Raw genomic sequence first — 24,882 nt, 5'->3', positions numbered from 1 at the left:
TGGACTTCTCAATCTATATTTTTAAATTTAAGTTTGATTTTTAAAATTAATTCAAAAATTAAAAGATATAAAGCAGTTCTGAATCACTGCATTACTTACTTCTATCTTTGAAAAAAATAAATTTTATTGATTTGACCTACTCTGCCGGGCTCCTATTGTCTAAGCATTCTGGCAGTATCTTATAATTACAGTTAGTTATGGGTTCTGCATAGGTGTTACTTGTGTTCCCCCCATCAATAACATAGGAAGATGTTGTTTTTAGTTTTAGTCATATTTGGAAGGCTATAATGCAAATGACTGGTGGGATCACAGTGATATAATTTTTTGTCCACCTGTAATGCAAATTTTTCTATAATAAATGAGCATTGCTGTTTTAATAAGAAAAAGTCACTTAAAAATTTGGGGGGACTCTTATAGCAGTACCCATTTAATGATAATCATCCTTTCGCTAACATGTGAATTTTAGAGCATCCTGATTTAAATCATGGAACGGAAGTAATTATAATGCAATTTGGGCTTTCGAAATACAAATATGCAGTGCTCGAAAATCAATAAGGTGTCCTATTTCCTACTACTTTTAGAAGAACTGCAGGTGACATACATGTATTTAATATGACTTCTAAAACAGAAATAAAATAGGAGAAAATATTATATAATGCTGTGATTGAGGATCAAATTTTTTTCCAGGCCCAAAAGGAAACATCCTGTTTTTGCTGCAAGAGAAGCAGTCTGGGGGCCCCTGGGTGGCCCAGTCAGTTAGGTGTCTGCCTTTGGCTTGGATCATGATCCCAGGGTCTTGGGATTGAGCCCCATATTGGGCCCCCTGCTCAGCGGGGAGTCTGCTTCTCCCTCTCCATCGGGCTCTCCCTCCCTGCTTATGCTCTCTCTTGCTCAAATAAATAGATAAAATCTTAAAAAAAAAAAAAGAGAGAGAGAGAGAAGCAATCTGGTTCTCCACCATATCACCTCATCACTGAATTCTAAAAGGCATTTATTATGTGGTCCTTCTTCATGAGAAACACTAAATAATATAATATACAACATCTTCAGAAGTAGTTTTCCAGAAGGTGTTTATGTGGTCACTCAATATAAATCTCAGCGAAGACAATGAATGCCATGATGGACTGAACAGGGCCTGGGGTGGGGACTGGAATAGCGTGGTGACGGGGGAGAAAATCTGATGGGCTATTCTAGGACAAGGATTGGTGAAAGAAAATGAGAGGCTTTAAAGAAGGAAGGACCTAGGAGAGAGCAGAGACAGAGGGGAGAAATGGGAGAATCTAAAAGCCCCTGGCAGTTGGGATAAACCATCTCAGCTTGTGGAAGACCTCTGCTTCCCCATCTCAGGATCTCACTCCAGCTCAGCTCAGCTCAGACTCCCGTGGTATTTATGCCCTTCTACTTTAGGGTGATCAAATCAACAATAAAACAGTCAGATCATGACACTCCATACAGGAGGAGACAATTCAGGGAGCATTTCCCTCTTTCCTTGACTTAGGACCCATGGTCAGTGTTTAAGGTTAACTTTAAACAAACAGTGGTAATTATCCCAATAGAACTGATAATTGATCTAGATGCTGAAGACAGTGCTGGGAATTTTCTTTAAAATCTTGACTATCTAAATAGAGCAATACCATTACTTTCTGTGATAGTAGCTATATCAAAAAACCTATGGGAGGATGCTCAGTTTGAAAATTCTCAAGAAATAAAAGCACCATAAAATGAATTAAATGGATAGAATATTACTTCTGTAATGAATGCCTTTCTGGAAATGAAGGTTTTAGCAGCAACGGCCACCAGCTCACCCTTCTACTGATCCTGTGTCTCACTTTCCTTTCCTCCCACAGCTAAGCAGAAGTTAAAGAACCAGAGTTCCCTCTTACAGCTGTGAGGGGGCTCTTCCAAAGCCACATTTTCCTCACCTTTGAATAACAACCTCGTGGGGCTGTTGTGAGGATTTAATTAATCCATGTGGGTAAAGAGCCCACCCCAGTGCCTAGCATACAGTAGACTCTAAATAAACATTAGTTCTTTAGGACCCATACTTCCTAATCTTAATAAACTCATACTCTGATAAACATACATATTGCACACTTTCCTTCATTCCTGGAGACTCATTCCTAGGGAACTCTCTGCTAGGGGAGCCCCTGTTGGAAAATCTATAGTAGATTACCTTCCCCTAGAACATATCCTGGGCAAGTTACAAAACTTTAAGTTTGGGAAATGCTGGGCTGAGCTGCTCTCTTTACTGCAGGGCTCCTAAAATCCTATAAAATGATGAGGGGCATGATAAGTCTCCGAAGTAGATACAGTGTGCAATGCTTCCCAAACTTCTTTGTAAGTTTTGGGGGGCAGTATCAGACTTTGTCTCAAGGAACACTCCTGGAAAACCCTAGCAGGTGGTCCCCACACCTGGCTGTGCACTGTCCTCTGAGGTTTGGATCTGAGTCTCTGCATTGATCAGAAAATCTCCCTGGGTAAGTCTACTGCATCCGGTCCATAGACCAGCATTTGAAGGCAAGTGCCTCAGATTCCACTGTGCTTCTAGTTGGCAGATCCTATAATGACTCTGTATGATTTAATTTTTTAATAAAAAAATCTAAAACTTAGAAAAACTATCTTGTGCTGGGCATATCAATTCCTGACTTTGAGTAAGACATCCAGCACCATCTCAATGTGATTGTTGAAGGCAAGTGGCAATGTGCAATGCTTCCCAAACTTCTTTGTAAGTTTTGGGGGGCAGTATCAGACTTTGTCTCAAGGAACACTCCTGGAAAACCCTAGCAGGTGGTCCCCACACCTGGCTGTGCACTGTCCTCTGAGGTTTGGATCTGAGTCTCTGCATTGATCAGAAAATCTCCCTGGGTAAGTCTACTGCATCCAGTCCATAGACCAGCATTTGAAGGCAAGTGCCTCAGATTCCACTGTGCTTCTAGTTGGCAGATCCTATAATGACTCTGTATGATTTAATTTTTTAATAAAAAAATCTAAAACTTAGAAAAACTATCTTGTGCTGGGCATATCAATTCCTGACTTTGAGTAAGACATCCAGCACCATCTCAATGTGATTGTTGAAGGCAAGTGGCAATGTTAAACTCTATTTTGCTTTTTAATTTAAAGCTTATGAAGATGACAGATTATGCAACTCTGATCCATATCGTTCTATCTACTTCAAATAGACACGATGAGTTTAAATTAAAGCACGAGAGGTCATAACACTCTCCACAGATGATGGGATATTCCACGTCGGCTCTTCTATAGCAACATCTTGGTCCTCACCATTTCAATAATTATATGTAATGAATCATGAGAGAAGAAGCAGAGCAAGTAGTTTAAGTGTTTATGTGAATGTCTAGGGTTATTTTTGAAGTGAATAAAACTTTTAAAGAAATGTCAAAATCTAAGCAAAGTCATTACTCTATTAAATTACCATGATGCAATTTTTGTGCGGTTACTTTCTGAGGAAAATGCCTCCCTCTGGCTTTGTACAGAATTTTGGGAAATGAAACCTCTAGCATTCACTGATAGAAAAGCTTTCTGAGGTTTGTGATTAAGTACTATGGAAACAGCACCATTCCAGATGTACCTCGAGTCATTCTGATTTTGTTATTTTCTACAAAGGTGAATTTGGTCTATGGTCTCACTGCTTCTGGAGAAGCATATCCTTCAAGGAAGGTCTCACATTGTGGTCCAGCAGATGGCCCTTTACATCAGGGGTGCGGTCTGTATTTAAAGTGAAATGTATTTGATGATCTTGTGTGTGTGTGTGTGTGCATATTCATGACTCTCATGCGTGTGCATTTGTTAGAATGACAGAGGTGGTGAGAAGGGAAATGAAGTTAGGGGCTGTGGCAAGGAGGAGGAAAAGCACAATGAGGAGGATACATGAGTAAATAAAGCTGAAGGTAGGGTGAGGAGAGAGCTCTCGGGCTCACTGCTTTGCAGGTAAGTCCAGGGCATTGTCTCCTTATCAAAGCAGGGCTGGGTTACTGTTTTCGTACAAGTGGAGCTAGACATCATTTCTAAAGAATCCACTTGTGACCAGACAGATTCAGAGTCTAGCACGTAAGAGGCTCTAGAGTGCAAGGGCTGGGACAGCTATGAAACCCAGGAGAGTCACATGCACTCCAGGGAAGGTGTGGGATTGTTCATGGAAGGGTTGCAGTCAAGTTTGATCACCTAGGCTGAGCCCTGAGAGTCATATTTCTCTGTCCCTTCATCCACACCAGGAACTTCAGCCTAGATTAGAGGTGGAGGGGAGATGTGTACAGGGCTGGACATCTACTCAGCCTATTTCCCACCCTCAGGCCCCAGCCTCAAGAAGCAGTTTACCTTGCAGTACTGCTACCTGTTGAATATGTTTTGCTAATACCTCCTAACTGTGTTTAACTTGTGTGATCTGATGAACCAAAAAGTACCTGCATAGATATGTAACAGGTTTAATGTTAAAATAAATAAAGAAATTAGCCTCACATTTAATGTTATTCATTTCCATTAATGTGCTGTTCAGCAACTAGGCATGGATGCTAAGCCGTTAGTGTGTACAGCCAAAATTAACATGACTTTGCTACATCCAAATAAATATTTAGACTTTGTCTTGTCTTGGGTATACTCCAGTACCTGTAACCAGCACCAGTGTTGGCAGCTTCCTGAAAAAACCACCACCACCAACAAAGCCACAGGTCAATTTTTATAGGGCCCTTCCGATGGGTTGGGTCAGACCTGCAGTTGTCCCTGAAGGTATGGGTTTAGGGCCCAAGAAAAACCACAGCAGGTCTTTCCCTTCCTCTTACCCTGACGTTTGAATGTTAAGAAAAGGACCGTGTGATGTAATGGGGAGTTATGAAGACCTGAAAGCTTTGGCTGTGCTACCAACAGGCGTGGGCAGGTCACAAGCCTTTGTAAGCTCCAGGGCCTATACTACGAGGGAGGAGAACAGAACTAGATTATCTTTAAAGGTTTTTTCCAGGCTTTTACATTTTGTAATTCTGTGATTTCTGTAAATGGGATAAAACTAATGCCAAGGGCACTTGGAGGGGAGAAAAGGACAGGCATATTTTAAGCAAGGGTGTGTGTTGGGAAGCGAGAGGAGAGGCAAAGGAGAAAGCAGTGTGGCCTGGCTGTGTGTCCCGCAGACCCAGCTGTAGGCTGCACATCCCTTCTCTCACCACTGGGTGGTGCCAGCTCCTCTCCTTGTAGCTGCAGCTTGACCCAACTGTTTCCAGGGCTTGTATTAATTTAGGGGGTGGAAACCAGCATTAAAAAAGGCGAAGGAGAAAGAGAAACAGAACCTAACCCAAAACATCAGAATGTATCACACATAGTGAGGATGTTATTTTGAAAAACCTAGTTTCCCTATTATATATTAGCATGTGCGTCTCAGAACATACTGTATAATCTTTTTCTTTGGCTCACGATAAAAAAAATGTTTAACAAACATCTTGCTGGTTTTCCCATCCAAAATAGGATGGTAGGGATGCCTGGGTAGCGCAGTCGGTTAAGCAACTACCTTCGGCTCAGGTGATGATCCCAGGGTCCTGGGATTGAGCCCCACATCAAGCTCCTTGCTCAGCAGGGAGCCTGCTTCTCCCTCTGCCTGATGCTCCCCCTGCTTGTGCTCTCTCTCTCTCTCTGATAAATAAATTAAAATCTTAAAAAAAAACCCCAAAACAAAATAGGATGGTAGCCCTAGAGAGGTCTGGGTCTCTATCCATCTCTGCCCCCGCCCCCTAACTTCCCTTCTGTCTCTTCCTCTCCAGCCTCCCTGACTACTTCTGCCCTCTCCCTCTTCTTCCCCTTGTTATCCACCTACATCACTGTTCTCTCGCACTTCTCCTCTAGCTAGGTATTTGATCCTTCTCTCTCCCCTCACTCTCTCCCCTCCCTTCTGCTGTGCCTCCCCCCACCACCATTTCTGACCCCAACTACCTCCACCCTCCATCTCCCCCTTCCTCCGCATCAGTCTCACAGGTGACAAGACACCGTTGAACTGGGGGGTGTGATGACCGGACCTCACCCCACCCCTGACCCAGGGTTGAGACTGACTCACAAACTCCTCCCTGTGACCTCTCCCAGCCTCCTTGCTAGGCCTGGCCACTCTCGTCCCCAGAAAGGCCTTTGTTCAAACTTCCCTCCATCATTAAGGGAGCCATCACTGGCTATAGAAATCCTACCAGTTATTTAAATCCCATCTCAAATGCCCTCCCTTCTGTGAAGCCTTTTCTATTTTTCCAACTGAGGCCATTTTCTTTGCTGCTTTTAACTGCATTTGTGCTTTCCACCCCCCGAACACAAGTACCTATAATGATAATCCCCAGGACTCAGGGGGCAGAGAGCCTGGGTTTGATTCATCACTGGATACCAGCCCCACCTCCACACTAGCCCAGGGCTGGCCCAAGAAGGAACTCTGGGAAGACGCTGGCAATGTGGGCCTGGTCCAGTGGTTCCCAGGCATTTCGCATCACTTCCCCCAGCTCTTACCTGCCCTGCTGCACACACCCTCTGCTGCTGGCTGACCCTGGCTTCCTCGTATCCTGGTAGGCTGACCCTGGCCTGGTCGGTGCGCCCGGCTTAGCCCCACATAGCTCTGGCCCTTCTCCCTCAGCTTCGAGCCCAGGAACACCAGGCTGGGAGTGCAGTGTGGGGTGGCCAAGGCCAAATCTAAGCTTCTGGCCAAGCCTGCAGGGAAGAAGTGTGTAGGAGGGATAGCTGGTTCTGGAGTTTGGTCCTTGACTTGCCTTTCCAGCCCCTGCTGAAAAATGACCTATTTCAGGCCGTTATTGTAAGGGCGTGGGACCTGGATGACATACCTGTGGAAGAAATGGGTTGAAGTGGCCTCAAACTTGGGGATCCACAGAGAAACTGGTTAGATATGAATTAAACCAACCAGCATCGGCAGTCCCGGTCGGTGGTCTATGGAGTGGGGGAAGGGGAGAGAGCACAAACCCTAAGAATCTATGCCTCATCTTTAATGGGGGAGAGGGTGTCCCACCCCTGGGTAAGTCACTGGCTCCTCTCTGGGCCTCAACGTCCTTATCTGTAAATGGAGATGGCTGTACTTGGTGGTGAGGAAGACCCTCTGAGCCCTGACAGCAGAGATTTTATAAAAATGTTATTGCTCGGACTCACATACAAGTAATATAAAAATAACTGAAAAGCAAAAAATAAAGTTCAGATTTAACAAAAGGTGATAAGCATTTTAAACACCTGTTCTTACCGAAGCTGAAAATCTAATCATCAAGGCAAACTGAAAGTGAATAAATTTTTTTTTTCAATCACAAGTTGTAGATTAGTCCAAGTGGGGAGACTATTTAAAAAAAAACCCATTACTGTTTGGGGGATCTATTTATGGAATATGCATCTTATCAGAGTGCTCCCGGAATGCTTAGCAAAATACAACAGAAATGGATTTAGATCTTGTGTATCTAAGTTTCATTATCTTTATAATTCTATAAAGAGGAGACGTAGTATGAAAATGGGAAGAGCGGAGGGTAAAAACTGAGTATCATTCCACTCAAACCTCTAACTTCAGTTAAAACCACCACTTGTAGGTAGTAAGTTCTACATGTTGAATTGCTCTTCTTTATAGAAATTTTGGTGCTTGAGAATTTCTCTGTTCAATATCTGTATAGACAGGGGTCCTTGAGAAAGATCTCTCTCTCTCTCTCTCTCACACACACACACAACTAATCCTGGTTGTCAATTTTCAAAGTGACACCATTTAAAAGATCAATGCTAACTAGCTGAGAAATGTAATATATTCACCATAACCCCCTCGGTCTAGGTAATAATTTCCTAGTGACTCAGCTAATTGTGTCATCCAGGTAGTGTCAATCTCAATCTCTCAGCCTTATAATCTTCTTCCCTCCCTCCCTTCCTCCTTCTCTCACTCTCTGGAGTGTAAGCAGATAAACCGAGCTGTGCACTAGAAATGAGAGAAGTGTGTTTGCTGTTAGGTAGCACTTAACAGTAACTTTGTAAAGATGCAAAGAATTGGTTAAAAAGAACCTTTGGATATTTTCAGGTTAAAAAGTGACTATTTCATAAGTATTCCTGAAAAGCAAACAGATGTTTAGACTCTTTTTATGGTCCTCCCATTAAGAAGCTCCCAGGAAGTTTGTATCCAAAACATATAAAGAATTTATACAACTCAACACCCCCCCCAACAATCCAATAAAAAAAATAGGTAGAGGACCTGAATAGATATTTTCTGAAGAAGACATAGAGATGGCCAACAGACAACATGATAAGGTGTTCAATATCACTGATCATCAGGGAAATACAAATCAAAACCACAATGAGATATCACCTTACACCTGTCAGAATGGCTAAGATAAAAAATGAGGAGGGGCACCTGGGTGGCTCAGTCGGTTAAGCGTTTGCCTTCAACTCAGGTCATGGTCCCAGGGTCCTGGGATCAAGCCCCACATCGAGCTCCCTGCTCAGTGGGGAGCCTGCTTCTCCCTTTCCCTCTGCCCTCATGCTCACGCTCTCTCTCTCACTCTCTATCTCAAATAAATAAATTTTTTTTTTTTAAGAAGAGGAGAAATAACAATTGGTGAGGATTTGGAGAAAAAGGAACCCTTGTGCACTATTGGTGGGAATATAAATTGGTGCAGCCAATATGGAAAATCATATGGAGGTTCCTCAAAAAATTAAAAATAGAAATACCATATGACCTAATAATTCCACCACTGAGTCTTTACCCAAAGAAAATGAAAACACTAGTTGGAAAATATATATGCACCCCTATGCTTATTGTAGCATTATTTACAATAACCAAGATCAGGAAGTGACCTAAGAGTCTATCAGTAGATGAATGGACAAGGAAGATGTGGTGTATTCACACACACAAACACACACAGAAATATTACACAGCTGTAAAAAAAAAAAAAGGATGAGACTGTTTTGTGGCAACATGGGTAGACCTAGAGGATATTATGCTAACTGAAATAAGTTAGATGGAGAAAGACAAATACCATATGATTTTACTCACATGTGGAATCTGAAAAAAAAATGAATAAACAACAAAAACCAGAATCAGAACTGTAAATGCAGAGAACAAACTGATGATTGCCAGATGGAGGGGTATGGGGACATGGGCAAAATGGGTGAAGAGAAGGGGGAGCTACAGGCTTCCCATTGTGGAATGCGTAAATCATAGGCATGAAAGGCACAGCATAAGAAATAGGGTCAATGACATTGTAATTGTGTTGCGTGGTGACAGATGGTAGCTAGGCTTGTGGTCAGCATAGCATAATATATAAACCCGTCAAATCAGAAACATGAAACTAATGTAACATGATGTGCCAACTACACACACAAAAAAACACTAAAATTCATATAAAAGCCCCAAGGAAACTCCTTCATTCAGATATTATTTTGCAATTAAGGTTATAATTATAATTGTTAAGGTTCTGGTAGTGATGGGGAAAAAATCATAATGGTTTTCCCTATCTTGAGACTTTCACAAACAGAAGACTCAATTATGACTTCAATGGCACTAGCCCCTAAGTCTGCAAACTGTAATTCTGTTTTTAGTCTGTGTGTCCATTCGTCCATCCATCCATCAAATATCCACCCAACAAATATTGACTTGAAGTGCACTGGGTGCCAGAGTTATGCAGTAAAAGACATGAGTCTTTCATGGAGTTCCCATATGCTGTATTTTCAGAGTTGCCTTCCTTGCCTTTTCCTCTCCTACTTATTAGAGATTTTAGAGGTGTTATGCTTTTTTCAATTAATCGAAATTTGTAACGGCATAAGGAGAAAGCACATACTATGAGAAAAGTCTTAGCTTCTAGATCCTGAAGATTATTAATACACAGCTTCATTTTCTTGGATGTTCCCTAAGGTTGTGAATAATTTAAAACATTAATTTTTTTTGGTGGAGAGCTTTCTATATGCATTGCAGAACTCCTTTCTTTTTAATGTAGAATATACTAATTATTCAGGTTATTACTAATATCAGTTATTATGCTATATCATAAAACAGAGGCTGTGTTGGGCCTCTATATTGGGATAAAGGATCATTGGCATCGATACTGAGTAGCCCTTGACCACTGGGATTTCGGGTGTTCTTCTGCCTTTTTTTTTTTTTTTTGCAGTTTATCTGTCTCCTTTTACTTTATGCTGGTAATATCAAACTACTTGCTCAAGTTCGTGACATTGATTTACTGCATCTAAGTTGCTATGGTCTTAGAAATGATCTTATCATCTAACAAGATTGTTAAACAATTTAACTAGAGGTAAGGTAGCTGTTAGGAAGGATAGAAAGGTCCTTCTGTGAAAAGATAAGAACTTTATCTTTGTGATATCTCTTTTGGCTGTTCAGAGGCTGGTTTTTATTTTCTTCTTGTTTCTCTATAATGTTATAAATAGGTAACATTTGCTGGGTAGCTGTGTTCTTGATAATTAAATTATTCCTCTACAGAATGTAGCCTTCCATATGGTTTAACTTGACTTTTTTTTTTTTTTTTTGTAAGGGCTTCTTAGAACTATACTTTGCAACTGGTAGCTATTTCAGCTGTTTAAAAACTACCAAACTGCTTACTGTGGCTTATTAGAGTGATATCATGAAATGAGTGTAAGAGGTAGATATTTTGTTACAATTGGTCCATTTTGACATAAATATTCTTTTCCCTTATACATTGATTTGGCAAAAGTAGGGCTCCCAGGAAGTACATGCTGTGATCTCTAGACTTCTACACTTACTCATTTTGGTAAGAACACAGGGAAAGTGAGACTTGTTGACTAAATCCCAGAGATCATAAATCAAAAAAGTAAAGCACCCTGCCTTACTGCTTACCAATCCAATGTCTTCTCAGATACCCTGGGGGAGATGGGATGATGCTGAGTGGGACTCAGAGGACAGAACTGGGGAATCAGTGGTCAAGAATGGCCTTACTGGGATCTTATTAAAGAGCCATGAGGAGAGACTATTTCTCAGTCTGGAGATTTCCAGACAAACCAAATGGAGAGTGCTAAAATCTGTGATTAAAAAAAAAAAAAAAAAAGGACTGGAAACTTTTATTAGGTACTCCAGAAAATCAGGTTTTTTTCTCCCCTAGAAATTACTGGTTTCATCATCTGACAAGGTTAAGATGTCAGGGAAGCTGTCACATTTTGTTCTTTTAAAACTGATGCCATTTGATGACACAAGAGGGTATTAATCATCAGGAGTCGGTAAGAGAAGAGTGGGTCTCCATGTCTTATTTAGACCTTTTAGAGCCCAGGATCATTTTTTTTTTTTTTTAAAGATTTTATTTATTTATTTGAGACAGAGAGAATGAGAGACAGAGAGCATGAGAGGGAGGAGGGTCAGAGGCAGAAGCAGACTCCCCGCCGAGCAGGGAGTCCGATGCGGGACTCGATCCTGGGACTCCAGGATCATGACCTGAGCCGAAGGCAGTTGCTTAACCAACTGAGCCACCCAGGTGCCCCGAGAGCCCAGGATCATTTTATACCAAACTCCAGCTTGCTCTCAGTCATTCCTAGCCAAGGGCCATACTGCGGTCTTATTTTCTACAGCTGGGCTGTCCACTCTCATAGCCACTTGCCATCTAAATTTATTAAATTGAATAAAATTAAAAATTCGGTTCTTAGCAGCACAGGTCCCATTTCAAGTGTTGAATGGCCACGCATGTCCTGTGGCTCCTGGACTGAGCAGCACAGACATGGAACATTTCCATCAGTGCAGAGAGCTTATCGGAGAGCGCTGTTCTAAGAGTTCTGCCTCCCCCATACACAGGGTCTCACCAGGAACCCTTGGGGCTGGCAGTTTTATTTATTTATTTTTTTAAATTTTTTTTTTTAAGGATTTTATTTATTTATTTGAGAGAGAGAATGAGAGAGAGCACATGAGAGGGGGGAGGGTCAGAGGGAGAAGCAGACTCCCCGCCGAGCAGGGAGCCCGATGCGGGACTCGATCCCGGGACTCCGGGATCATGACCTGAGCCGAAGGCAGTCGCTTAACCAACTGAGCCACCCAGGCGCCCGGGGCTGGCAGTTTTATCTCAGTAAATGCCTCGATGGGTCCGACTGTAGGACTTCCCCTGAACTGTATCCTACAACACTGAATCTCTACCTCTTGGCCCCTTTCTGCGACAGGGTCCCGAGAGAACTCTAGGACTTTATATCAATACTACTCCTGGGTCTTCAGATTCCCTCTCTTTGTATTTTGAAAACTGAGTTATTTCCATTAATTGGCTGTGTAACTAACCAACCAGTGTTCTTGCTGACTCTGTTAACAATGGAACATGTTTAGTATGCTGTCGAAAATATCCTTAAATTGGGAGCTGGACAAAATGAATTGTGAAGCTTTAGGGCTCTATGGTTCTACTCATCTCAACAAAACATAGAGGGCCGATTGATGTTCTCTTTTTCTATAAGCTGTCAAGAAATGTGTTCCATTAGGTATTTTGATTACCTAGCTACATATTTACATATGTTTTTGTTTTGGTTGTGGGTGGGGATGATGAAGTAGCTGGGGAATAGGGGAAGTATTTAGGTTGAAAACAAAAACAAAAACAATAGAATTTGAAACCCAAGGCCCATAGGGCAGAATGATTAGCCTTAGATGAATTCTAGTGTCAGAATTTCCTACAGTTTTACTGAAGAGACTCTTAGTTCCTCAGAGCTTGGTTATCATTCTGATTGGATATGAAGGTGTTGCCAGTTAGGTCCCTAAGGAGAACTGAGGACAGACACTGCTGAATACTCAACCTCACTCTCTACGAGTGACTTTGGACAATTGTGGAGAAAGAGGGATGAGTGAGAAAAAAGTCTGAGCAACTGACTTAGAAAATTTACCAGGTAGATTTACCAATCAGCTTTGATCCACTCGTTGGGAAGCCCTGATGATGGGTATTCATGGCCCTAAGTATGTTCTGGAGAAATCCTCCACCAACCTACTTGTTATGAAAATCGTAGATCTCCTGGATGTTGCCAAAGATGATGTGCTCTTTATTAAGGATCCCAGGGGGGATCTCCTCCACGCCGCTGGTCATTTCCCACAGGTATGTCTGTAAGACAGCAACAGCTTCATCATGGGCAAGAACTACAAAATGCAGACAACATAAACAGGTCTTCATGCTGGAAGGGTAAGCCTCAGACTGGGCTTGCATGTGGAGTATAAAAAAATGAGATGGTAAATACACAGAACGGGAAGAAAGAAAACCCAAATGTTCCATTATCTTCAACTGTTGCCAGAGAAACTCACGTCCTGAACTTCAGCAAAGCACAAACTCCACATTCCTCTTATTTATTAAATGTGTGTGTTTGAGTGTGTCGGGTGGGGGAGGGGGGTAGATTTGCACACTCAACTTAAGTTCATTGACTATGTCATGGTTTTTATTTTGAATTCAAGCCTTCTGTACGTTTTTGCTGGGTCCAGCTCCAGTCTGAGAAAAGTTTCTTTTCAAAAGCATTTTAAACTCCCATGCAATTACTACTGACTCTGGAAGAAAGATTTCCTCTGTTGGCTTTTATCTGTGAAGCTCTGGGAGAAGACAAAGAGCACTGAGCTTTTCTCAAGGACTGACGCTGGCAAGGCTGTCATTTTTCTAATACAGCTGTGCACTGATTACTGCAAGACTTACCTCTAAGCACTCATGTAAGTCCCTTACATAAGCCTTCTCCGTCTGCAGCAATTCAGCCATAATGAATCTAGGAAGAAAACAAACAGACTTTTAGTTGGTTCGAGATATAATACCTTATAGCCTGACTCTCAGCTTCCTGCTTTTCTCTTGCAGCTCCCAGAATGATGATTTCTGTTCAACAGAACTGCTGACTTTTGCCAAAATGCTTTGCAGAACCATCAGTTAAGCCAGGTTTAAAAGCCTGGCACAGATACTCAAGACACCACCGTGGAGACTGGTGGGTAGCAAACTTAGTCTGTAAAGAGCTAGACAGTAAATACTCATGGGCCATTAAGTCTCTGTCACAACCACTCCACTTTGCTGTTGTAATGTGAAAGGAGCCATGGACAATATGTAAAAAAAAAAAAAAAAAAAAGTGTGGCTGTGTTCCACTAAAACTTTATTTATGGACACAAAAGAGTTTCATCTCATTTTTACATCGCAAAATATTTTTCTTCTGCTATTTTTTCAACCATTGAAAAAAAATTGAAAAATATAAAAAATACTTTTTCCCTTACAGACTCTATGAAACAGGTGGGGGGGTCAGATTTGGCCTGTGGGCTATAGTTTGCTGACTCCTGGCCTAGACCACCTGTGCGCTTCGGCACTATTTCCACCCAGGCTCGCTTACAATCCAAACTGGTGCCCGGGAAGCAGAGCGTGCGATCACAAGCAGAGCACAAGTTAACGATGTTGTGACTACTCTTCAGTCTCTCCTAACGGAAAGGGCTGCAAGGAGAGGGCTCCCTTCCTTTTGGGCCCCTGAACAACACGATGTTCTCGGGCAGTTATTACACTGAGGATGCATGGCTTCACTGTGGCGTACCAACTGCATTTGCTTTCTTTCACAGATTTTTCTTAGAAAGGGTGCTTCTTAGCTGGCATGTGATGCAGTAATATCTAATTGACCCAACATAGAGATTTATATATTTATCTTAGGCTATGTCAGTTTTTCATGGTAGCTCATAATGAAAACCCCTACTTGCAGGTGTCTTCATCTTCACATGAAAATTTTGAGAATGATTAGCCCCAAAGCGTCCTCTGTTGGAAATTTCACAAGAAATATGAAAATGGGCAGCATCTTTTCCCAGGCCTTTGTCTTTGTAGAATTTTCCTTAAAGCAATCCATTGGTCTAGCAATGGCCTTTCCGTTAATATTAAAGTACTGATTCAAAAAAATTCCCCTTTGCAGGAGTTCATTAGCCACTCTTTTACTATTCTTACTCTATTGGAAGAGTGGAAAGGGTGTGAGCCTTGAAGTCAGACAAATAGGAGCTGAATTATTATTTTGTCAGTTATTGGAAGTAGGACTGGCTTCTCCAAACCTCAGACTCCTTACTTATGAAACAGCTGACCACACGGGTTGCTGCAAGGATTAAATAAGATCACATAAGCAAAGTTTCTTACACATTGCAGGTGCTTGGTAGACAAGAAAAGAAGGAAAATCGGAAGGGACATAATCTGACATGCTTTGAAAAGTTGTCTTTGGCTTCCTTGCCTTGGGTTTCTGGTATTCTTCTACCCTGTCCTTTTTTCTCCATCTGCTTCCTTCAGTTTAACCTGCCTTCTTCATAATTCAGCTCCATTACCCTCTACCCCATTTTGTTTTCTTTTCCACCTGTCCTTTTCCATCCTCTGGCTATTTGGTGTCCCAGAGAGAGTGTAGCAGGAAGATTTGGCTAAGTATGGTCTCTTTATTTCCCTCCCTGTTATAGGCCTAATTGTGTCGCCCCGCAACCCCCCCCCCCCCGCAAATTCATATGTTAAAGTCCCAACTCCTAGTACCTGAGAATGTAACCTTATTTAGTCAATTGCAAATGTAAACAGTTAAGATTGGGTTATACCGGAAAAGGGTAGGCCCCTATTCCAAAGTGACTGGTGTCATTAAAAGGAGAAATCTGGATATAGGTATATATTCAGGGAGAATGCCATGTGCACCTGTAGCCAGCCATCTAGAAGGTAAGGAGAAAGGCCTGGAACACATCCTTCCCTCCCAGCCCTCAGAAGGAATCAGCCCTGCCAACACTTTGATCTCAGACTTCCAATCTCCAGAGCTGTGAAACACTGTATTTCTGTTGTTTAAACCATCCAATTTGTGATACTTTGTTACAGCAGCCCAAACAAACTAATACACTCCTTAGATAAAACACAAGCTCCAGGCTTTGCAGAACAGCTTCAGTTTCTTCTGCTCCAAGGGATCCTGGGGTCCTCCTTTATTTTGATAAGATCAACTATATTGGGTTTCTTAATTTTAGAACATACTACTTTTTCCAGTACTACCCAAAAGGAATCTGTCAAAATATTCTTCATAAAGCCCTTGCAAAGATCTCTGGATATGTGTAACTTTCTAACACCAACACAAAGAAAGCAAAGCGATCACGAAATGGTTTGTTAGGTGGACATGGTTCATTGTTTCCACTATCCAATGCTCTATAATTCTTGATTAGTGTGAAATGTGGGTGGAAGCATCATGTCTGTCCATTCCAACCTCTGTGGGTGCTCATGAGGACACATGAAGCTGTCCAAAGGGGCATGTAGGAGTGAAAACCAAGCATAGTCATGAGGAGCTTGCTAATTGGGTAGAAGCTCCCCAAAACATACTCTTTCTTCCGGGCTGACTTCCGCTTCTCTTCATTGACTTCGTGGTTGGCGTCCCGTAGCTTGACCTCACGATCTGAAAGGCTTGCTGGGATGATGTCCAGCTCCAGGTCCTTATTGTCCTACACACAGAGAGATTGCAGAGGTCACCTTGGAGATGCCTTGGGAGAGGAACTTATCAGAGTCAGGGGAGGCGGGAGAAGGCAAAAAGAGAGGAAGATACAATGGAGCAGGTTGTAAAGACAGGGAATCCCACAAACAGAGCCACATGTCCTCCTCTTCATGGAATTTTTTTTTTTTTTTCAGATAAGAAAGATATAAAATGTTCAGGTCAAATGGTCAAGGCTAAAATCCATGGCAAGGAAAAACAATAAACACATTTAATAATTAGTGTCATATTTCCCCAAGGACTTTGGTCCTGATTAAATCTAAATGTACACACACATACACAAATTAGTCTAAAATTGGTTATTAACCATTAAAATAGATGTGAAACAGAAGCACATATAGACATAAGAAAACTTTCATTTGTCAAGGGAAAATAATAAAAGCCAATATTTTTATCTAAACAAGAACTTCCCTTGGAAAGAGAAAGCTAAATGATAGAACAGTTATTAAATTTGCCCATCTCTGCTTATTTTAACCACTGTTTTGTATTTATATAGGATGGAAACCTTTAGGAAAAAATCTCACGGTTTAAAGCCTTGGGGAGGTGTTATTATTTCCCCCAATTTCAGTGGTTTAAGCAGTTCACTCTCGAGTCTGTTCTGCTTCAGAGCATCAGCCTATTTAAAGATTTAAGAATTAGAAATCCTAGGATTAAATTGCCAGCCTATATTTAGCTCTTAATTCAGAGGTTACTGACCTCTATTACAAAGAAGAGATTAAAAGTCAGTCTTCCCTTGATTCTTGGCAAATAGTACCTCTTTTCAGTTGAAATGTCAAATAGCCTTTGCACAATTGCATCCCTTACTCTTGAAAGAATACTGTAATACATACTGGGGACCCTAACATTTGCTAATTAACATAATTGGGTGGAAGATGGTACTGATGAAGCCAAGGGAAAGGGTTTAGTCCTCAAAGTCAACAGTTAACTCTACACATAGAAAAACTGTTCTGTAGCCATGGGCCCCATCCCCGGCCAGTCAGTTTTGCTATCTAGCATTAATCGTGCGGGGCTGGAGGCCAATGGCTCATCAAGATCCATCCCCCCCACTAGAAAAATCACACAAGGCAAGCGTTCTAGGGGTCAAGAGCTCAGAAAGCCTGCTCTGGAGAGCCCACTTTCTTCCATGGTAATGAGAACCGCAGTGCCAAGAGAGACGAGAAGGACGGGTGTCCCAGGTGGGCAGCGCCCATGCCTACCTCTGTGTTGACGCCTAGCGCTTTTTCCAGGGAGTACCGGTACTTTCCCATCCTCAAGGAGAAGTCTCTGTAATGCTTGTCCACCGTGGTCACCCATTTTCTGATCTCCGTGGCATGAATGTGGCCTTTTTCCACAAAGCTATCGGCCAGTTGAATCAGAAGCTTCACCTTCTCCTTTGTTTGCTGTCCCAAAAGATGGTCTCATGTTACTAGATTACATTTACTCTCATGGCCTTTCACTCCCATCCCCTTTTCTTCACAGCAGCCACAGATACCTCACTGCCTGCCTGGGTTTATAGCCCAGCTCTGTCACTAGCTGGGAGGTCTTGAACAAACTACTTAAATCCTCTGTGCCTCAGTTCCTTTATCTGCAAAACAGGGATCATAATAATCCTCCATCATAGGGTTGTTGTGAGCATTTCATGAGTTGACAATGTAGAATGCTCAGAACAGTGCCCGGGACGTGGTGCTCACGTTAAGAGCTCAGGAAGCAATATATGTTAGCCAACATGATTACTGTTAAGCATCTCGTGCATTAATACGGCCCCTTAGCAGGTCACAGAATATGTTAACGTCACATCTGAGACTCATTTGAGTCTTAAAGCATCTCTACAATGTGGGTGGAAGGAGGTGGTGTGGATCTCTTTGAACCATAGATGAAAAAAGCTGAGGCTTAGAGAGGCTTAGGGCTTGTCCAAGTTCATACCACCTGTAAGTGAATGATAGAGCCTGTTGGCTTCTGGACCACAGTGCCTTGTTCTCTCCCTTCACTGCACTGGCCTGAAGGTAGGCTTTGTCAACAGCTAAGGTGGCACATGCCAGGATCTAAAGAAACTCAATTAGCAGATTAAGAGTAAAGTCTGTCCCTTTCACCACTAGGATCTTGTCTTTAGTTTCCATTAGAGAGAGAGAGATAAGAAGAGAGAGAGAAGAGTTAATGAAGCTAGTATCTATTATGTGGCTGAGTAAGGTGTAGTTTTGATGTGTATTGGATTAATTTCATTTCCAGCAAGAGTTTGTTCAACACTTACTCTGTCTACACCATTGTGCAGAGGGCTGTGGGGACAGGCTTGGGGGGTAAATAAAAGAAGAGAAAAAGATACTCATTTTCCCCAAACAGTCTATTATCTCTAGAGGGGACAAGATTGTCATGCAGAGTGGTTAAAGAACTCAGGGCATTATGAAATTGAATGTCAACATGAGAAGTATGTGGAGTTAACACTGCAGGAATTTTAAAACAGGAAAAAAAGGGGGCGCCTGGGTGGCTCAGTTGGTTAAGCAACTGCCTTCGGCTCAGGTCATGATCCTGGAGTCCCGGGATCGAGTCCTGCGTCGGGCTCCCTGCTCGGCAGGGAGTCTGCTTCTCCCTCTGATCCTCCCCCTCTCATGCTCTCTGTCTCCCATTCTCTCTCTCAGATAAATAAATAAAAAATCTTTAAAAAAAAAAAATAAAACAGGAAAAAAAGGAAGGTGGGTTGTCATGGGCACGAAAGGTCCTGTGGGGAGGAGGGACTTACGTTGGGTAAGATATGGAAACAAAGGAGATGTTCAAAGAAGTAAACACTTGCTCATCTTTTATCCTAAGATTCCATTTTGAAACTCCAAGATCAGGGAAGCTTGATTAATTTTAAGAAAAAGGAAAGAATATTTAAATGATATTCTGAGAAATAAAATTATTACCTTTTGGATTGGAGGAGAGGAGATTCAAGGTTTTTTTGTTTTGTTTTGTTTTTGTTTTTTAAGATTTTACTTATTTATTTGAAAGAAAGAGAAAGAGTGCGAGCATGAGCGGGGGGGGAGGGGCAGAGGGAGAAGCAGACTCCCCACTGAGCAAGGAGCCTGATGCGGGACTCCATCCCAGGACCCTGGGATCATGACCTGAGCTGAAGGCAGACAGACGCTTAACCGACTGAGCCACCCAGGTGTCCCGGAGATTCAGGTTTTGGATCATGCTAGAATCTAGAGAGCTGAGGGAAACTGAGGCAGAAAAATCTCTGGAGCAACAGTAGAACAGACAGAAGAGCCTTTCTTTACTCTACCCTCCTCCCTCTCTTTCTAGGCTCATCTACAGACCTCCCACAAGAGAATGACCCCTCCCCCCAACCTTCAAGAAATGCCAGGGAGGGATAGCTTCTGACCGGAAATGCAAGCAAGGCCTGGGAGATGTGGGCTCCAGCTCTCCAGCAGCTCCCACCTTCGAGCCTCTCCTATCTCAGGACAGCGGGCTGGTCCCCAGGCTGGGAGACAAGGGCCCAGAAGAGCTTTGTCGTGAAGGGAAGAAGGTGGGTCTGAGGATAGCAGAAGTAGCTCCTCAACCATGATAAGGCAAAGAAAAACAGCACTGGAAATTGGTTAAGAAAAGACCCCTGGTAGCCTAAGGACTTGTAGAGCTTACTGCATTTAGGTGGGGTTTTTTTTTTCCCTCTGAAAAAAACTGTTATAAGGTTTGCTATTTATTTAAAGCAGAGATTAATTTTTTTGCAGCCATAATCAAGAAATCTTTACATAAAACTCTTGAAAATAGGTATTTTCTGCTCTCAGTGAGGAGACTTGGGCATGAAATCAGGGTTTTACATCCAGCTGGTGGCAGCCCAGCCCTCCCGGCAGCTCCATCACCAGAAATCATATTCTGAAACATGGAAACTGTAATTCAGATGCAACAAGGAGAATGCCTTGTGATCAAGTGTATTCCAGCTATGTGTGGAACCTGGGGGAGCAAACAGACAGTAAATTGGGTGGTGTAGGCAAGCCCTCCCTATGTGGCCTCACCTACCTTTGGCATACCTTAGCTGCCATGCTCTCCATGGCCCCTAAACACCAGCCATGCCAAACCTCATGTGCTCTTCCCGCTGTGAGGGGTGGTTCCTACTCATCCTCGCTTTCTATCCAATGGCCCTCTTTCATCTCCTCTCCTCCGCACAAGCTGAGTGGGGAATGCCCTTTCCAGTGTCCCCACACTGCCACACCGTGAGTTACTTATATGTCTCCGTCAGACCATGCACTTCTAGAAGTGTTACATCTTATTCATTTGTATCTCCAAAGTCTAGAAAATAGTAGGCATACTATAAATGCTGAGTAAGTGAATTAGTGAGTAAATACTGTGTTTGGAGGTAAGTAAAGCTGGACCAGCAAGAATTGAGGGTTTATATTGGGAAGAATGAGATGAAAAAATCCGACCCATACACTGGACCCCAACCATGCCCACAGCACCTACTGAGAGTAGTCTGAAGTGATTTCTTACAAACGAGTGACCATGGGGGCACCACATGAGCTGCCACATGCTTGGCCACAGCTGATGTGATCAGAGGTAAAAACCTGTCTCACTTGGGCAGTCCGTCAAGATGCAGCCACTGACTTCTGTGGCTTCCTGGCCTAAAATCTCCATCTAAACAGGGACAAGGGCAATGTGCTGGGTCAGTTAGGGTTGTTTTTCTGGGGATTTGAACTGCATAGGGAAGTCGGTAGGTGGCTGCAGGGTAGAAGTGAAAACACAGGCAGCAGAAACGAGATGAGAAGGGCAAGCTGAATCGTAACAGTGATCACATATTCCTGATCCCCTGTCATGACATGATCAGGCAGGGGGGTTGCTGGAACTGCCCTTGGTGTAGCTTTCACGTCCAGAGGTGAGACTATATAACATTTCTTGTTCTGCCCATGAGGCCAAAGTCACTCGGATTTTCTTGGACTCCTGGGAGGTCCAGCCATGGCTTCTCTGTTTCCACATATAGCCACACAATATCTTTTCCCTTTCATAACTCAAACCAATTTGAAACTCAAATCTTGCCACCAAAACAGAGTAACTTATCTAGACTGATAAAATGGGGGTCAGATTGCAGAGGCCTCTGAATGGTAGGGTCAGAAGTATGGGACTGATCTAGTGGACAAAAGGTAGTCTTTAGGGAATATAATTCATTTGGACCTGGAAATCTAGAACAGACATCTCCACTTATCTTGGGCTTCATGGGTCCCCTATAATGTATGTTTTGCTCTTTCTGTTTTGAATTCTATGTAATCTGATAGAAAACTCAGAGGTGAAAAAGAAGGGGTCAGTAGTTCTATTTTTCATCTTTTTCCCCCCCTTTCTCTTCCTTCCTTCCTTTGATCAGTTAATATCATACCATCTTTCCCTAATCAGTGAACCCTACTCTGAATACAGTTTATAAAAAGTCCTTTCGGTGTCTTTTGCACATCTCACAAGTCTTTAAGATTTAGCCTTCTTGATGTTATTCTTGTAATCTCATTATCATCTTCCAATTTGCCTTTCATTGCTGATATTCCTTGTATTTACTGATACATTCTTTGTAGCTAGGAACTTATTGAGCTTCCTGATGTGGATAAACAGTTCTCTTGAGATATATCTTCATATTCATTCCAGAGGGGAGAGTTTGTCATTATATATGAGAAACTAAATATTTCAAAAATGTCTATCACATGTGAGCTATATTCCTCTTGAGTCTCAGAAACAGAATGCCCACCTTTTACCTGAACTGTTCCTATTCTCCTTTTCTCAGTCTAACGCACCTGTCTGACAAGCCCAGTGTCCCCTTTCCTCATGGCCTGAAGTCCTGAATTACCTAATTTAGTTCAGCTCAGGCTCCAGTCACTTTTGTTATCATTTAATTCTCTCTTGTTAAGAAGAATAATGTGTGGTGATTAACATAACATAATAAAATAAAATTAAAAAAAAAAGAATTAAGTCCAATTTGTCTCAAAGCTTCTTTCACTTTCAGAGATAAAATGACCAGTTTAGAAAAGTGTTTTTCTCAACATCATTCCTCATTGTGAGATGTAAGTTAAAACCCTGATGAGATACCACTTCACACCCTCCAGGATGGCTATATTAAAAAGACGAATGATAACAAGTGTTGGAGAGGACGTGGAGAAGTTGGAACTCTCACACACCACCAGTGGGGATGGAAAATGGCATAGCCATTTCGGAAAACAGGTCAGCAGCTCCTCAAAAAGTTAAACAAAGAGTCACCATATGGCTCAGCCCTTTCACTCCTAGGTAGATAGCTAAGAGAGCTGAAAAAAATATGTTTACACAAAGGCTTGTGTACAAATATTCATAGCAACATTGTTCATGGTTGCCAAAAACTGAAAACAACCCAAATGTCCATCAACTGATGAATGGATAAACAACATGTGGCCTATCTTTATAATGGAATATTATTCAGCCACACAAAGGAATGTCAGGGTTCATCCATGCTAACACCATGGATGAACCCTGACAACATTATGATAAGGGAAAAAAGCCAGACACAAAAGACCACATATTATCTGATTCCATGATTCTGTTTATATGAAATCTCCAGAATAGGCAAATTCACAAAGACAGAAAATAGACTAGTAGTTCCAGGCCTGAGGAGAGGAAGGAATGGGGAGTGAGGGGTTTGTTTTGGGGGTGATGAATATGCTCTAGAACTAGTTAGTGGCAATGGTTGCACAACCTTGTGAATACACCAAAACCACTGAATTGTAAAAAATCAAAAAACCAAAGAACCTAAAAAAAAAAAAAAAAGTTTTGCTATTAGAAAGAAATAGATTTCTTCCAGCTGTCAAGATGATTAAGCTTTCCTATCATCATGTGCCTTGACCCCTTATAAAATTTTTGAAACCCACAATACGAAAACATCTTGTGTATTCTTCTAACTGGATTTTCTACGGCCTACCGCAATAAGAAAAATTTTGTTATCCTCTTATCCCCACCCAAATTCTCTTTATCTTATTTTTATTCTTATACTTGTGGATTGCTATGTAGAAAGTACCTTTTTATATTCAGTGTTCCTTCTACTTGATCTGCTTCTTTGGAGCAGAGTATAGTAATTCAGTACACTCAGTATGCTCTATTGCCCTGTTTAGTTGTGAAGGCCACCATATGTATCCTCTTGTGGTTTAAGGTCAATTTGGCTTCCATTTCAAATTCATTTTACTGGTTGCAAGGATTACAATTAAAGATGGCTGGTTAAAGGAGGCTTGCCTCTGGGAAGTGGGACTGGAGTGGAATAGGAGGCTATTGCCCTTTTATCAGAAGCTCTTCAGCTGGATTTGTTACCCTGTAGATATCCTAATAACAAATGGCCCCAAGGACTGGAACATGTTAGAAGGGAAAATGAAACCCTACTGCGGAGTTAAGTTAGGAGGCATAGAGAACAGAGAGAGCCAAAGTAATAGAATCATATTAAATACAGATTTGGGGAAGGAAGTTGTTGAAATCTACTCAAACTTCTTTTTTCCCCAGGTTCACAAGTGTTTGCAGCCTCTCTTCAATGCATGATTCAGTCACGTAAGTGAATAAAGTGTGGTTCTTATCCTTTGGGATCTTGCTGGCTCACATCAGAGATAACACTTGACACAGATTACTGGAGAACAGGACAGTTCATGGCAGGTCCCTTAAGGGCCAGACAGACAACAAGGGCTAGAGTGCAGGGATGGGCCAGATCACAGCCTGGCATGTCAGCAGGATCAACAAAGGAGGAGGCAGTCCAGTAGAAAGGTGCGCTCTTTTTAAAAAGTATAAACTAGAAGGAAGAAAATGATATTGTAGGCAGAAAAATCATATAGAGGAGGTACAGAAGCAAGAAAGTATATGATGTATCTCTCAGAGGGTAGGAAAATACATCCATTCAGCTGGAGCATAACATTTACACGAAAGAGTAATGAAGATAAAGCTGGGGAGGTAAGGTCATGCCATTGTGGAGGTTGTTCACCTGAAGGCGCTGGCGAATCACTGAAGTTCTTGGACTGGGTGGTAATATGACCCACCCAGTGTCTTAAAGATGAACAGCAATGATGAGCAGGATGGATGGATGGGAAGGAAGGAAAGGCCACAAGCATGGAACCCTATTACAGTGGTTACAACACGAATGGAAAAGGGAAGAAAGACGGAAGGAAGATTTTTAAATGGACTAAATAATTCTCTACATTTCCACTTAGGTTATGAACAGATTCTGATCCTAAGAAGTTCTACTACAATCCATCCTATGTGGGTAGGAACACCAGTGGATCTGATACTATTCAGCTTGTCAACGATTCATTATTGACTCTATTTGGAGAGGGGCAGATAGACACAAAGTAGGTAATTCAAAAGCTATTTTCATTTAGATTTGAAAAGAGTTCCGTGTATCTGTCACCTTCCTAGTGCTGTCTGTTCTAGCTGGTACTGAAATGAGTCTCTTATCTAAAGTGACAGCCTTCCACATCGGATGGAAAGGCCCCAAAGCTCACAGGGATGCGGGGAAGGTTTCCCACTATCAAAAGTTCATAGTGTAGGAGTCATAAA

At 42.1% G+C, this 24,882-nt stretch overlaps 1 protein-coding gene across 15 annotated transcripts in view; it reads right to left on the bottom strand.

The window, feature by feature from the left end:
* Positions 1–24,882, bottom strand: part of KALRN (kalirin RhoGEF kinase) — a 655,214-nt gene that overhangs the window by 235,089 nt on the left and 395,243 nt on the right. For all 15 annotated transcript variants that reach the window (XM_064572015.1, XM_064572061.1, XM_064572104.1 and 12 more), the window contains 4 exons: positions 17,601–17,783; positions 16,239–16,357; positions 13,599–13,665; positions 12,913–13,022 (listed from right to left, as the gene is read on the bottom strand). In XM_064572015.1, the coding sequence (XP_064428085.1) occupies positions 12,913–13,022; positions 13,599–13,665; positions 16,239–16,357; positions 17,601–17,783 (479 nt within the window). The remainder of the gene's footprint in view (positions 1–12,912; positions 13,023–13,598; positions 13,666–16,238; positions 16,358–17,600; positions 17,784–24,882) is intronic.

The sequence above is a fragment of the Mirounga angustirostris genome, unplaced genomic scaffold (assembly GCF_029215605.1).
Source record: "Mirounga angustirostris isolate CCGP_5_RB_7025 unplaced genomic scaffold, mMirAng1.0.hap1 SCAF_1, whole genome shotgun sequence".
Lineage (NCBI taxonomy): Eukaryota > Metazoa > Chordata > Mammalia > Carnivora > Phocidae > Mirounga > Mirounga angustirostris.
This window is presented reverse-complemented; position numbering and strand designations above follow the sequence as displayed.